The sequence below is a fragment of the Schistocerca serialis genome, chromosome 4, assembly GCF_023864345.2.
Source record: "Schistocerca serialis cubense isolate TAMUIC-IGC-003099 chromosome 4, iqSchSeri2.2, whole genome shotgun sequence".
NCBI lineage: Eukaryota > Metazoa > Arthropoda > Insecta > Orthoptera > Acrididae > Schistocerca > Schistocerca serialis.
Window position 1 is genome coordinate 673,792,435 of NC_064641.1, and position 16,054 is coordinate 673,808,488.

Sequence of the window (16,054 nt, forward strand, 5' to 3'; positions counted from 1 at the left end):
ACAAACTAGCGTCGTATTGTCTACAAGAATAGTATCGCAGTGGATGTAAATGAATCAGGTACTTTTATATGTAATACCTGTTCGATCAGAATTAATAGAAAAATTTCTGTCGTGTTTTGGTAATTTCGGAAATTTGCGGCTGCATCAAGGACTTGCATCAGCGAAGCGCTTTCCCTTTGGGATACAAATCTGGTGAGTTTTCCCTGAAGAATCAGATGTCTTCGTTTGAGGAGACGACCCATGAGTCAAAAGCTGGAAAATTTAAATCAGTAAATTAGCTAGTGCCAGCTAGAGCGCATTGCTACAGGTTTCTCGTCACCTACGGATTACATTCTCGAGCTTCTATAAAATGATCATACGTCAACGAACCAATGGTTTTAAGTTGTTAACTCGTTGTTCCACATTGTTTTTATGTTCTTCCCATCTTTTCAAACCTTTCACGCTTTTGGGGCGTGAAGCTCCCCTTCTTAGAAGAGTGGCCAAACTCCGTCCATGCTGCTCTTTCACTAGACTGACGACCCTAATCTAGTAATACTGCAGAACGTAATCGCTGTCCATTTTCGACTGCTTCTCTTCAGCCTCGTAATCTTCGGATGAAGGATGAAGATGAAGCGACTTCTTCAGTTTCTTCAAAACATCGCCTCCATTGATGTCTTGGTGGCTAATCATCTTGCACCATGAGTTCGCGAGTTGTTTCTCAAGGAGAGATCGTTTTGGAGAAGGAGCTGTTCACCGTACACAAGTGCCGTTACAGTCGTGCTTTTGGACCTTCACTGTAAAGCGATTCTGTTTCACAATCACGTTCACGTTCTCTTGCTGTTGTAGTACCAGGCACATCAATACATTTACTAGTAAAAATCAGACATCTTGGAGCGTTGATGTGTAACTATCTCGCGAGCTAACGCACGAATAAAGTATTGTTCGTGTTTGTAAACACTGTTCCTTTCTCCCTTCACCAGTCGACAGTTGTTTGTTCACATGCAGCTGTTTCTGGTGTGTCAAAACCACATGCAGATTTCACGGGAAAATGGGTTGATACGGCGAGTCGTACCGTACCTGTACCTATACCTGGGAAAAGGGCTCATGGTGGGTTGAGGAATACGGTTACAACAGTAAACTACTTCCAAAATATTAGAAAAAAGTCCGAATTTTCAAAGTGTAGATTATGTTAACAATAAAGGATTTCTTAGATACTAATAATTTGCACTATCATAATAAACTTGTTATTAAAGTTACGTGAGAACGAAAAAAGGTAGCGGGAGCAAAATTCGATCCAGAGTCCTCCCTCCTATGAAGCCAAGCGCTTACTCGGTCCCTGGCCGCTGTGGCCGAGCGGTTCTAGGCGCTTCAGTCCGGAACCGCGCTGCTTCTACGGTCGCAGGTTCGAATCCTGCCTCGCGCATGGATGTGTGTGATGTCCTTAGATTAGTTAGGTTTAAGTAGTTCTAGGTCTAAGGGTCTAATGACCTCAGATGTTACTTCCCATAGTACTCAGAGCCATTTGAGCTTAGTCGGTCGGCTGTGGGCTCTGGCAGCGAGCGACCCAACACACACACACTCACACAGACACGCACACACACACACATATATATACCTAAAAGTTTTAAACTCAATTTTCTGAAAATGGTTGAGAGTTGCATCTTTCTCTTTATGTAAGTGATTTGTACACCCTGTCAATATAAATCAAATCGGTGATTGCAAGTGCATCCAAGAAAAACAAATTGTGCCTAAGCGTCCACTCACAAATAATATTTTGAAAAATTACAAAATCATTTACACTCGTAAGTTTTTATGAAACACCTTTCTGTTCTGGCTGTCGCTACAGTGTCACAAGGCTTGCAGTCTGTCTTTCTTCATCATTCTGCCGTTGTTTTTGGCACCGTAAACCTTGTTACGTTTCTTCTTCCGTGACACTCGTGTGATGTTTTTTAACACTTATGAATCTTCTGTCTTGTTCTTCTTTCACCTCTCATACTTGATTCCTCCTTCTTTCATTACTGCGCGTTTCCTCTGTTTACTTTCTTTCACTCCTACTTTGGTACGTTTGCTAGCACTCAATTCGTTTTTTCTACCGAGCAGTCGTCTTCTGTTCGTTTCGTTGATGTTTTCCTCATGTGTCCAACCGGTAGGCCAGCCTTCTTTGATATTCGTACAAAAAAGCTACATGATCGATTGCTCCTTACGAATCAAATTTCCCAGTTTCGCATCATTGATACGAAAACCAATTACTGCAATTTCACTGTATTCACTGCTGGAAACTGTCTCTAACTAATTTTCAATGTATTCGAGTTCGTCCCCTTCGATTTTGCTATAGTTCTTTTCGATTTCTTCCCTCGCTGATTCCACATGGTTACCTAGTCCATCACACTTTTCGTTTGTTTCTGTTACTATCTTCTCACTTTCAATTACATTACTGTCTCTTACTATGTACTGCTTCTACCTCGCTCACTTCTTTCGTACAGCCTTCCTGATCTAAAACTGTCTTCACTAACACTTCTTCACTCGTATCCGCAGCTGTTTCAGGTTTGTTTTGCTTTTGCAGCTTTGCGTCCAGTTGAGAAGTTCCCACATCATTGCCAGTTTCTAAAGCCTCGTATTTGGCTATACCTTCTTCTAATTTGTGTAATAGTTGTGATTCTTGAGTTTCTCCCGGCGTATTTGATTATCAAATACACGGGTATGCTGCCGGTCTATAGTGTCCAACGGGCACAATATTTCGGCGATCATACATGTCGCCATCATCAGGTGAACTGACGGACTGAGCTCCTGTGAACGTGCCGGCACGGAGATCCGTACGCTATGGCTGCTCAGAGGGAACTGGGTTCGGTCGCGGTGGTGGCCGATTTAAATACCCTCCGCCCGCGGCGCGCTCCCTCCGTCGTCCGCGCCCCGCGCCACGGTCGCGCGGTGGAACAGATTGCGACGGCGTCTGAGATGACGTCGGTGTGATGGCTCTGTCCGCCGTGGTCGTCACAACTATACGTTTGCTCGATTTACTCTTGATTAACCCGATCGCTGGTTCCCAAGCCTTGCTAAGATTATAGCCACAGTCACGGTTTATGAGGTCGTCATTGGTGCGAATTTCGATGGCCTCTCTAACAACGCTGTCCCAGTATCTCGACGTCTGTACCAGAATCCTCGTGCGGTCATACTCCATGGCGTGATTTTCCGACAAACAATGTTCAGCGACCGCCGACTTGCTCGGATACATCAGTCGAGTGTGCCTTTGGTGTTCACGGCATCGATCCTCGACGGTACGCATCGTCTGACCAATATACGACTTGCCACATTGACACGGAATCTGGTACACGCCGGCCTTCCTCAAACCGAGGTCATCTTTGGCGCTCCCCACCAGTGCACGAGTTTTATTTGGAGGACAAAACACAGTTCCGACCCAGTATTTCTTCAGAATGCGGGCGATTTTCCCCGACAGTGCGCTTGTGTAGGGAATAAATGCAGTGCCTACCGCCTCCCTCGTGACTTCATCCATCTCAACAGGTTGTGCTGCAATGGTTAGGCGGAGAGCACGTTGAATCTGCCACTCTGAGTACCCATTTTTTCGAATTACAGTTCTCAGATGTTCCAATTCCTGGGGTAGACTTTCTGCGTCAGAGATAGTGCGCGCCCTATGTACTAGAGTTTTAAGTACCCCATTCCTCTGTGTAGGGTGGTGGCAGCTGTCTGCGTGCAAATACAGATCAGTGTGCGTAGTCTTCCGATACACCCCATGACCTAGGGTTCCGTCAGCCCTTCTCTTGACCAAGACGTCAAGGAAAGGTAATTTACCCTCCGTTTCAGTCTCCATAGTGAATTTGATGTTGGGGTGTATGGAGTTTAGATGTGTAAGGAAGTCAAGGAGATTATCCATACCATGTGGCCAGATGACGAACGTGTCGTCCACGTAACGGAAAAAGCAAGTAGGTTTCCATACGGAAGACGACAGGGCTTCCTCCTCGAAGTTCTCCATGTACAAATTCGCTACCACCGGTGAGAGAGGGCTACCCATGGCGACTCCCTCCGTTTGTTCGTAGTATTCTCCATTAAAAAGAAAATACGTGGAAGTCAAGACATGCCTAAAAAGTTCAGTGGTCTTCTCGTCAAACTTCTGACTAATCAATTCTAGTGACTCTCGCAGGGGTACCCTCGTAAACAAGGAAACGACGTCAAAACTCACCATGATATCTGACTTATCCAACCTGAAGCTATCAAGGCGTTTAACAAAATCCACGGAATTACGGATGTGATGAGGGCATTTACCCACATAAGGGCTTTATATTCCCGTCAGGTATTTGGCCAACAAATATGTAAGTGCCCTGATGTTGCTGACAATGGGGCGTAATGGTACCCCCCCCCCCCCCCCTTGTGAACGTTCGGGAGTCCATATAGTCTAGGCGGTACCGGACCTTGGGGTAACAATTTCTTAGCGTCACCCTCCGGTAAATCTGCGTCCTTGAGAAGCGCCCTCGTCTTGTTCTCCACCTTCTTTGTAGGGTCAACGCTGATCTTCCGGTAGGAATCGTCATTTAGCAGGCTCTGCATCTTATCAGTGTAGTCCTTATGGGAGACAACAACTGGCTGACAAAGGCAATGCCACAGTTGTTCCTCTTCCTCTCTCTCTTTCTATAATCCCTTTTGTACACGTTGTTCTAAGAGCCCACTATATCCTTTAAGAATGGGGAGTTTTGCTATTTGGGCAGCCAACGGATGATGGGCGAAGTAGAGAGGATATAAAATATAGACTGGCAATGGAAAGAAAATCATTCCTGAAGAAAAGAAATTTGTTAACATCGAAGATAAATTTATGTTGTGGGACATCTTTTCTGGAGGTAATTGTTTGGAATGTAGCCACCCATGGAAGTGAAACATGGACGATAAAAATTTTAGACAAAAAGAAAGTAGAAGCTTTCATACTGTTGTGCTACAGAAAAATGTTGAAGATAAGATGGGTCGATCACGTAACTAATTAGGAGATACTGAATAGAACTGGGGAGACAAGAAATTTGTGGCACAATTGAGCAAAAGAAGGGATTGGCTGACAGGACATGTTCTGAGACATAAAGCGAGTAAAAATCGTACAGGGAGATCAAGAGATGAATACAGTAAGCATATACAGAAGGATGTAGGTTGCAGTACGTACTGGGAGATGAAGAGACTCTCGTAGAATTGAGTAGGATCGAGAGCTGCATCGCATCTGTCTTCAGATTGAATACCACAACAACAAGAACACTAACAAACATGTAAAATAATCTATCCTACTCTTCCTTTTCTGCTGGGCGCGAGAGTCCTAACTGCAATATGTATCACAAAGCCATATGTACCTTTCACCTGTGAGTAATTGACAGCTTCTTCATTATACGAGTATTTTAAAGATGTCTACATCTACATCGATAATCCGCTAGCCATTGTACAGTGCTTGGCAGAGGATGCTCTGTACTACCACTAGTCATTTCCTTTCATGATCCACTCCCATATAGAGCGAGGTAAAAGCGACTGTCTGTATACCTCCGTATAAGCCCTGATTTCTCATATCTTATCTTCGCGGCCCATAGGCGCAAATATTGGCGGCAGTGGAATCGTTCGGCAGTCAGCTTCAAATGACGGTTCTCTAAATTTTCTGATTAATGTTCCTCGAAAAGAACGTCACCTTCCTCCACGGATCCACATTCGAGTTCCCGAAGCGTCGCCGTAACACTTACGTTTTGTTCGATCCTATCTGTAACAAATCTAGCACCCCATCTCTCAACTGTTTCGATGTCTCCTTTTATCCTACCTGGCATGGATCCTAAAGACTCGTGCAGTTATCAAGAACACATCGCACCAGCGCCCTATATGCCGTCTCCTTTACAAATGAACCACATTTTCCTAAAATTCTCCCAATAAACCGAAGTCGACCATTCGCCTTCCCTGCCACAGTCCTCACACGCTCGTTCCATTTCATTTCGCTTTGCAAAGTTAAGCCCGGATATTTAGACAACGTGACTGTGGCAAGCAGAACACTACTAAAGCTATATTCATACATCACGGGTTTGTTTTCCTACTAATCCGTAGTGTTTTCTTTCATGAAAACAAATGATAAAATTTTAGTGAATACAGGGTGTTACAAAAAGGTACGGCCAAACTTTCAGGAAACATTCCTCACACACAAATAAAGAAAAGATGTTATTTGGACATGTGTCCGGAAACGCTTAATTTCCATGTTAGAGCTCATTTTAGTTTCGTCAGTATGTACCGTACTTCCTCGATTCACCGCCATGATTTCATACGGGATACTCTACCTGTGCTGCTAGAACATGTGCCTTTACAAGTACGACACATGGTTCATGCACGATGGAGCTCCCGCACATTTCAGTCGAAGTGTTCGTACGCTTCTCAACAACAGATTCGGTGACCGACGGATTGGTAGAGGCGCACCAATTCCATGGCCTCCACGCTCTCCTGACCTCAACCCTCTCGACTTTCATTTATGGGGGCATTTGAAAGCTCTTGTCTACGCAACTCCAACGAAATGTAGAGACTCTTCGTGCTCGTATTGTGGACGGCTGTGATACAATACGCCATTCTTCAGGGCTGCATCAGCGCATCAGGGATTCCATGCGACGGAGGGTGGATGCATGTATCCTCGCTAACGGAGGACAATTTGAACATTTCCTGTAACAAAGTGTTTGAAGTCACGCTGGTACGTTCTGTTGCTGTGTGTTTCTATTCCATGATTAATGTGATTTGAAGAGAAGTAATAAAATGAGCTCTAACATGGAAAGTAAGCATTTCCGGGCACATGTCCACATAACATATCTTCTTTCTTTGTGTGTGAGGAATGTTTCATGAAAGTTTGGTCGTACCTTTTGTAACACCCTGTATATATATATATATATATATATATATATATATATATATATATATATATTCAGGGTGGTCCACGGATCGTGACCGGGCCAAATATCTCACGAAATAAACGTCAAACAAAAAAAGTACAAAGAACGAAACTTGTCTAGCTTGAAGGGGGAAACGAAACGGCGCTATGGTTGGCCCGCTAGATGGCGCTGCTATAGGTCAAACGGATATCAACTGCATTTTTTAAAATAGGAACCCCCATTTTTATTACTTATTCGTGTAGTACCTAAGGAAATATGGATGTTTTAGTCGGACCACTTTTTTCGTTTTGCGATAGATGGCGCTGTAATCGTCACAAACATATGGCTCACAATTTTAGACGCACCGTTGGTAACGGTTTGGTAACTTAAACTAAAATACAGAACGTAGGTACGTTTGAACATTTTATTTCGGTCGTTCCAATGTGATTCGTGTACTTTTGTGAACTTGTCATTTCTGAGAACGCATGCTGTTAGCGTGATTACCTGTAAATACCACATTAATGCAATAAATGCTCAAAATGATGTCCGTCAACCTCAATGCTTTTGGCAATACGTGTAACTACATTCCTCTCAGCAGCGAGTAGTTCGCCTTCCGTAATGTTCACACACGCATTGACAATGCGCTGACGCAAGTTGTCAGGCGTTGTCGGTGGATCACGATAGCAAATATCCTTCAACTTTCTCCACAGAAAGAAATCCGGGGATGTCAGATCCGGTGAACGTGCCTGTCATGAAAAATGCTATTCAATACCGCTTCAACCGCATGCGAGCTATGTGCCGGACATCCATCATGTTGGAAGTACATCACCATTCTGTCATGCAGTGAAACATCTCGTAGTAACATCGGTAGAACATTACGTAGGAGATCAACATACATTGCACTATTTAGATTGCCATCTATAAAATGGGGGCCAAGTATCCTTCCTCGCATAATGCCGCACCATACATTAACCCGCCAAGGTCGCTTATGTTCCACTTGTAGCAGCCATCGTGGATTTTCCGTTGCCCAGTAGTGCACATTATCCCGCTTTACGTTACCGCTGTTGGTGAATGACACTTCGTCGCTAAATAGAATGCGTGCAAAAAATTTGTCATCGTCCCGTAATTTCTCTTGTGCCCAGTGGCAGAACTGTACACGACGTTCAAAGTCGTCGCCATGCAATTCCTGGTGCAGAGAAATATGGTACGGATGCAATCGATGTTGCTGTAGCATTCTCAACACCGAAGTTTTTGTGATTACTGATTCTCCCGCAATTTGTCAGCTACTGATGTGCGGATTAGCCGCGACAGCAGCTAAAACACCTACTTGGGCATCATCATGTGTTGCAGGTCGTGGTTGACGTTTCACATGTGGCTGAATACTTCCTGTTTCCTTAAATAACGTAACTATCTGACGAACGGTCCGGTCACTTGGATGATGTCGTCCAGGATACCGAGCAGCATACATAGCGCACGCCCGTTGGGCTTTTTGATCACAATAGCCATACATCAACACGATCTCGATCTCTTCCGCAATTGGTAAATGGTCCATTTTAACACGGGTAATGTACCACGAAGCAAATACCGTCCGCACTGGCGGAATGTTACGTGATACCACGTACTTATACGTTTGTGACAATTACAGCGCCATCTATCACCAAGCGAAAAAAATGGTCCAACTAAAACATGCATGTTTCTTTACGTACTACACGAATATGTAATAAAAAATGGGGGTCCCTATTTTAAAAAAAAACGCAGTTGATATCCGTTTGACCTATGGCAGCGCCATCTAGCGGGCCAGCCACAGCGCCATCTGGTTTCCCCCTTCAAGCTAGACGAGTTTCGTTTTTTTGTAGTTTTTTTCGTTTGATGCTTATTTCGTGAGATATTTGGCTCGGTCACTATCAACGAACTACCCTGTATATATGTATATACGTCTCTCCTAAGATTCGACAGGCGCATTTTCTCTGATGTTCCAGCAGAAATTAACAATTTCGTTTTTAAATTGTGTAGGCGGAGTAACTGAGTCCAGACAAAGAGTGCTCATGGCATCTTTCAGGCAACAGTAAGTGGCGACAGAAAGCATTTCTTTGTTTCCTTCTGCAAACAAACTGATTTCTGAAGAGGGATTTTACGTGACCATTTGATAGAGCGGTCCCAGGTAAGTCTAGTGTGCTATTTGTTTCATCGATACATATTAAGAGGAACATTAAAGTACTAAGAATACCCAGTACTCCAGCAACGATAGCACGGCACTGGCCCACCCTGACTGCTGCCACCAAGCCCGCAGAGCTACTGAGTCGCTGCTCGATTCCTGTTTATTCTTCGTGGTTTACTATTCCTCGTATATCTATAAAACGAATATTGCGCTATCCTAAGTTTGAAGCGTTCTATCGAATGGACGCGTAAAATTTCAATTAAAAAATAATTTTGTTCGCAACAGGAAACAAATCGACGCTTTATATTGACACTGGGCGTCACATGAAATATCTGACGCACAGTAATTGTCTATGTTGACATCAGCAAAAAAATGCAAATATCTACCAAAACGCCAGAGAAAATGTGCCTGACAACTCTTAGGAGAGACGCCCGTCGTATATCTGAGGTCCAATTGCGCCTCACCAAAGAAGGAGAAGTTCTGACCAGAGGAGTGGCAGAGGTACAAAAGAAAGGAGGCACACACACACACACACGCACGCACACACACACACACGCAGCAACTGTTAACTACTGATTCAGTCAGGTTGCAGTGTCAACAGACAGTGGTCTCAGCGCGTTAGTTGACTAGCTTTGAATAATGAATTGCCTGAGAGCTTAGTACCTTGTCATCGTCTCTGTGTGTGGTCAGTACACAACACGTCTTCTACCTGATGAATGCTGATCTACATACACATATTTCATACAGCGTCTTCCATTTGTGGTGTCACCGCCAGACACCACACTTGCTAGGTGGTAGTTTTAAATCGGCCGCGGTCCATTAGTACATGTCGGACCCGCGTGTCGCCACTGTGTGATCGCAGACCGAGCGCCACCACAAGGCAGGTCTCGAGATACGGACCAGCACTCGCCCCAGTTGTACGGACGACGTAGCTAGCGATGCACACTGACGAAGCCTCGCTCATTTGCAGAGCAGATAGTTAGAATAGCCTTCAGCTAAGTCAATGGCTACGACCTAGCAAGGCGCCATTAGTAACATTGCATGTATCTAAAGAGTCTCACTTGTATCGCCACAATCTCCAGATGTACCAAAAGGATGGATTAAAGTTAAGTATTCCAGAAGCTACGTACTTTTCTTTATAGCATTCATTACGTATCCTATTTCAGACCTCACGCCATCCTGCTTTAGCTTAGCGCGTGCCTTTCAGCTTCCTCTCATTGTGTCTAGGCTGTCTTGTCTAGACACAACACCATTAATGTATTACATATTCACATTACTTTTGATATTAAGTTTGCAGTTTGTAAAAGGAATGATAATTTGTGAAATACGATTAATTCTTTACAGTTTATTGAACTCATAAACTGAGACACTATGTAGACCAGGACCAGACTAGGCATAATGGTATGGAGCCATGAACCTATAAATTGTTTTTGATGAGAAAGAAGAATAATGTTTTCTGCAAAGCTTAGTCTACAAGCTCATCTTTTGTTCTCCCTCTCTTTGAGTCACTTTTCTTTAGTTTCCTTTTTTCTTTATGATGCTGTTTATGTATGCTTTTATGGAGCACACTGTTATGCCAAGTATTAATGTTTGGCCAGAAGAGCCTGCATAAATTGAAATGTTAAATCTTGTAAGATAAATACACCTCCTATAAAAAATTTGTAGCTGGGTATAGTTTGATGTAATATAGAGGAAAGCAAAGAGTAAGTGCGTCGCATCACTACCTTACATTTCTAAGTATGGTTTACTATTTTTGCTTGATTCATGGATCTAAGTTTGTATGAAGTGAGTGTTATTTAGGCCTATTAAACATACCGTCTGAGGAAAGGTTTGCTAAATGAGCTGCACAAATGCAGTGGTAAATCCAGTAACATGTTTCATTCTGCTTACTAATTTATTAAATGATTATTCCGTATTCCTTCAAACTGTAGTACCTCTACGCAATAAACTGAAGGTCTTCTTTCATCATGAATACCAACGTGAGATGTTAAAATAATTCTGTAATTGTAGGTGGTAAGATTTTGTTACATGCAGCTAACATTCACTTTCAATGACTGGAAAGATGAATGTCATGTGTGCATTGACTTTCTAAATTTGAATGTGTGAGATACAGATTTTATTGTTTTAAAGAATACCACCTACCATCACGGATTGCACTCATGTGATCTCCTTGATTCATCCATCCATGAGTAACAAATTTTGTTTGCTTCGAGGCAACGAAGTTTCCAACATAAGAACCACCGGTTGTCAAAATTTGAGGACTGCTTGGATTTGGGCTCTGTTGACAAACAGAAGTCAATGTTGACATTATACCTCTGCCTGATCAATTAAAGCATTGTATTGAGTTATCTGAAATTATAATTTGAGACCTCATCATGATTTTCATGGAAATGTTCGCCTTGAATAGGTAATCTTATTAGTCACTTGTTATTATTGTAAAATGTTTGAAAATTGTCTTAGTGTGATATCATATAGCATAGACAATGTTTGCGCACACTAGAAATAAATGCATATGAATTGTAGATAGTTACTAATTCATGACAATTGATTTTTCGAACAATTCTCACGAATGTGCCCATATCGCTATTTCTCCCAAGAAAGGCTCAAAGATTATGGAGTTTTATGATGCTTAATGGGACAACAAAATCGACAGTCGCTGCGGGTTAGATACCATTAATGGTACACATAACACTGCTTCTGTTAGTTTCTTCCCTCTCCCGTCCATCTGTCGATGTTTTTACAGAGTGTGGCATAAAGTTACCACCCAACATTAAGGACACATATCTCACACACAGAAAAGGAGAAAGTTTTGACATACAACTGAAAAACTGTTTCTCAGTGTTAGAACTGATTTTCTAAAACACTTCATAGTAAAATCACTGTGGGATACACACAGAATCAGAATGCACCAGTGTAATGCGTTAAACATCTCTAAGTTTAACTTGTGCTTAGAAAAATAACGTATTTAATAGTATTCTGTGCCAAAAGTGCAGCAACATAATTTTATAATGCTTTTGCGTGTGTAGTGAACGTGAAATAAAGGTAAAAACTATGAATCCTGTAACCACAAGGTCGACACCATGCCAGTTACATGTGCATCAACAGACACAGTAACTGCGAATGTGCAACGACTCAAGTATTAACTGTAACCCATGGTGTTAATTTTGATAGTGAATTAAAGAGAAAAGGATACATTGTAAACACTCTTCACAATAAAAGAAATCTGAATTGTTAGGGAAAATATGTTCAGAAAAATATATCATTGAGCTTAAGAGAAATATTAAGAAAAAAGGGAAACATTCGAAATTTGCTTACTATCTTGAATCCAACAGCATTCAAAAATCTGACAAACAACGTGCAAAAACAAACGGGTAAGGTGAAAGTTAAATGACTACAAAAATAAGTGAAGTGACAATGACTAAGAGCTTGTCTATTACAAATACGTTTGCTAAAATTGGTTGGAAATGGAAATACAAGAAAAACGATGTACTTATTTTAGCAGACACCCAGTGAAGACGATGAGGATCACTTCTACAGTAGAAGTGAGACTTATTATCTAGTGGAGACGACCAGCAAACCAGGAGTAATTTCGAAGGTAATCATAAAAAACGTGCTAAGCCTCACAAAAGCTTTCACAACAGACGATGCATTAGTGATAGTAGGAGATAAAAGTGAGACTAAAAGTCCCATTCAGGTGGTTAAAGAACATGTGAACTTCACAAAATGAATATAATAACCTATCACATTCCAAAATTATTTGATGTACAACATCTAAATTCTTGCTGTTAATTTTGAAACTGAAAGAGTAAATCGAAACAAATTTACCTTGCGGTTATTCCTCTTAAGCAGAGTACTGAAAGACAGTCTTTTCTCTTAAGCAAGAGCAAAGTAAAAATCCCAAGTAGTAATTTTAAGCTTCAGAAAACTTCTGAAAGTGATATAAGAAGGAGGAAAGCACGAGGCTTAAGGAAGAAATGACTAAAATAGTACAAACTACAACTGATCTGTGGATTTTAAAGAAAAAGGCGGAAGACTTCGGGAAGAAAACAATCAAACCAGTGCAAACAACAATTGGCTGTGGTTTAGGGTAACAGAATATGGTTCAGGGCAACAGAAAAGGAGGAAGAAGGTGTCTTAGGAAATAACAATTATTTGGAGCAAACAAACTACACAAAAGAAACAAGATATCAAGATGTCAATCACTGCAACCGTGAACCTATTTCATTTGTCAAAAATCTTGTCCAAATGACTACAGAATCTTAAGCTGTTGCAAGACCTGTAATCTGAATAGGAACAACCACCCAAGCATCAGCACTAACCAGTCTGACAGCAGAATAAATTTCAACAGTATCTGCAACGACCTCACCAGAATCATCATCAGCCTCAGGAACAGGAGCTGCAACCACTTCAGTATCAGAACCAACCTCCACAGCAGCTGAAGAACGTTCACGACGCCCGCTTAGAAGGAAAATGAGGCGCCCAAGTCGTCTGCAATATGTTTTATCGTCAAGAGCAGCAGCTACAACAGAAGTAGAAGGAACATTAAGGAATATGTAACCTGCACAATTTGAAGACCAAAAAGTGTGAAATGAGTAGTATTTAAATTGAAGATAACTGGTACCTCACAGTCTGTAATGAAGATGTTTCACCAAAACGTTCAGTCCTATACAACGAAGTAAAAAATTTAAATACACTAATAATGCATGAACTAGAGGATATTTCTGTCTCGGAACACTCTTGAAATTTAGTAAGCTAATATTAACCAACAAAGTTGAGAAAAGACTTCGAGATAGAAGCGATAAAAGTTCTAAAAATAAATTTGATAATAATCACAATGTACTGCTCCCTATTAGAAAACGCTGAGGTATTTCTAGAAAAAATGAAATGGTTCCTAAATGAAGTAAATGTAACAACATGTTGTAATTTGTGGTGATTTTAATGTGGATGTTCTCAGTAATTGTAAACAGAGAGATTCTCTAGACAACCTCATGAAATCACATAATCTTACTGTCACAGTCAACCTTGCAGTGGGAAAAATACCAACCAGTCACACAGCCTTGGATCAAATCCTGATTGATGAAGACAAATTTAAGTGGTCTGTAAAAGTATTCAATACAGGATTCGGTGACCAAAAAGCTTTGATAATAACCATCACTATTGAAGGAGGACAGGCAAATAACAACACATGTAAGGTTTAACATAGGATCTTTCCTCAGGAGCGCATAAACCTCTTTAATTCATTACTGCACAACGAAGATAGGTCTGCTGTCTATGAAAGGCAAGGCCTGGAATCTAAATTCAACGGATTTCTTTAAAAACTAATACAGCATTTTGCCACAGCCTCCCCTCTAAACATGGTAAATATCAGAAATAATGCTAGAGGTAATGGCTGGATTACTAAAGGAATTAGAACTTCTTTCCAGAAAAAAGAGAACTTCACCATATCTGCAAGGAAAATAATGTCACAGCAGACATGCACACTCATTACAAAACACACAAAAATTTTAAAAATGTCGTAAAACAAGATCAACAGGGTTGGATTACCAATGTTTGTGGATCATGTAAGCTGGGAGGGAAACAGTCAAGGATGATACCGGTCTAAAAATAACACACTAAGCAGGAGTTAATGGTATACCCGCCAGAATCTTACAGCTCTCCCTCCAAAGTCTAACAGATCCCTTCATTCACGTTAGCAACTGCTCATTAGAGACAGGCTCTTTACAGATTAGCTAAAACCATCCAAAGATAAAGTGATACACTATCGCCCCAGTACAATAAAACCCTGTTTTTCAAAAGCATTGTAACATAATGTACAGTAACTTAATAAAGTTTATAAACAAAAATGAAGTATTAACCAATTCTCAGTATGTTTTCCAAAGTAGGAACTCAGCTGAGTAGATAGTTTATGAATGCACAGTCACTGTTTTAAATGCCATTGTTGAAAAACATCAAACAGCAGGTATATTTTTAGTTCCAACTAAAGCTTTAGACATGGTAAACCACAGAGGCTTCTACACACGGTTGAATACTGTGGGATTTGGGGATTGTGAAATGAATGAATTCGTTCTTTTCTCAGCGCCTACAATCAAAAAATAGGCATCAGACACACATGTTAAAATGCAAAAATAGTCACAGAATACCTGTCAGAAGAATGCAAATGACCTAAGGAGTACCTCAAGGGTCAGTAATGGGACCTCTTCTTCTCCTGATTATATCAATGAACCGGATGTGCATGTTTATACGACAACATTATTCTCTTTGCTGATGACACAGTAATATCAAAAGCAGCAAAGAATGAAGATTCAACATGAAGTAAACATTGAAAATCAACTAAGTAAATGGTAAAAAATAATCAGCATATAGTAATCAGCAGCAAAACTGTAACATTAAATTTCCATAACTGTCGAGACAAAATCTTGCATTATCCAGATATAACCAACAATCCATTGTGAATATGGGGCATATATATTCAGCCCACTAATGCCAAGCTGCATTCAGGCTTTTATTTTTTAAGGGCTCTAAGAGGATGCATAAATGTGCAGGCACTAATGTGTGGTTACTATACATATTTTAAAGCACATTTAAAATGTGGATTCAGATTCTGGCTAAATACCCCAGTAGCTCCAGGGACATTCAGAATCCAAAAAAGAGCCACTATGACTATTACAGCGAGCAGTCCTACACAATCACATAAACTAATATTTAAAATACAGGTTAATGTATACTTTAAAACCGAGCGAGGTGGCGCAGTGGTTAGACACTGGACTCGCATTCGGAAGGACGACGGTTCAATCCCGCGTCCGGCCATCCTGATTTAGGTTTTCCGTGATTTCCCTAAATCACTCCAGGCAAATGCCGGGATGGTTCCTCTGAAAGGGCACGGCCGACTTCCTTCCCCATCCTTCCCTAATCTGATGAGACCAATGACCACGCTGTCTGGTCTCCTTCCCCAAACCAACCAACAACAACTGTATACTTTAAAAAATGTAATTGGAAATAATAATACTATTAGAAAAATGTCACTAACACAATCGGAGCATTAAAT

The 16,054-nt window shown here is 41.3% G+C and overlaps 1 protein-coding gene across 1 annotated transcript in view; it reads right to left on the reverse strand.

The window, feature by feature from the left end:
• Positions 1-16,054, reverse strand: part of LOC126474679 (phospholipase A1 VesT1.02-like) — a 41,549-nt gene that overhangs the window by 13,978 nt on the left and 11,517 nt on the right. The window contains exons 3-4 of the mRNA XM_050102157.1: positions 13,329-13,467; positions 11,152-11,287 (exon numbers count right to left, since the gene is read on the reverse strand). Coding sequence (XP_049958114.1) covers positions 11,152-11,287; positions 13,329-13,467 — 275 coding nt within the window. The remainder of the gene's footprint in view (positions 1-11,151; positions 11,288-13,328; positions 13,468-16,054) is intronic.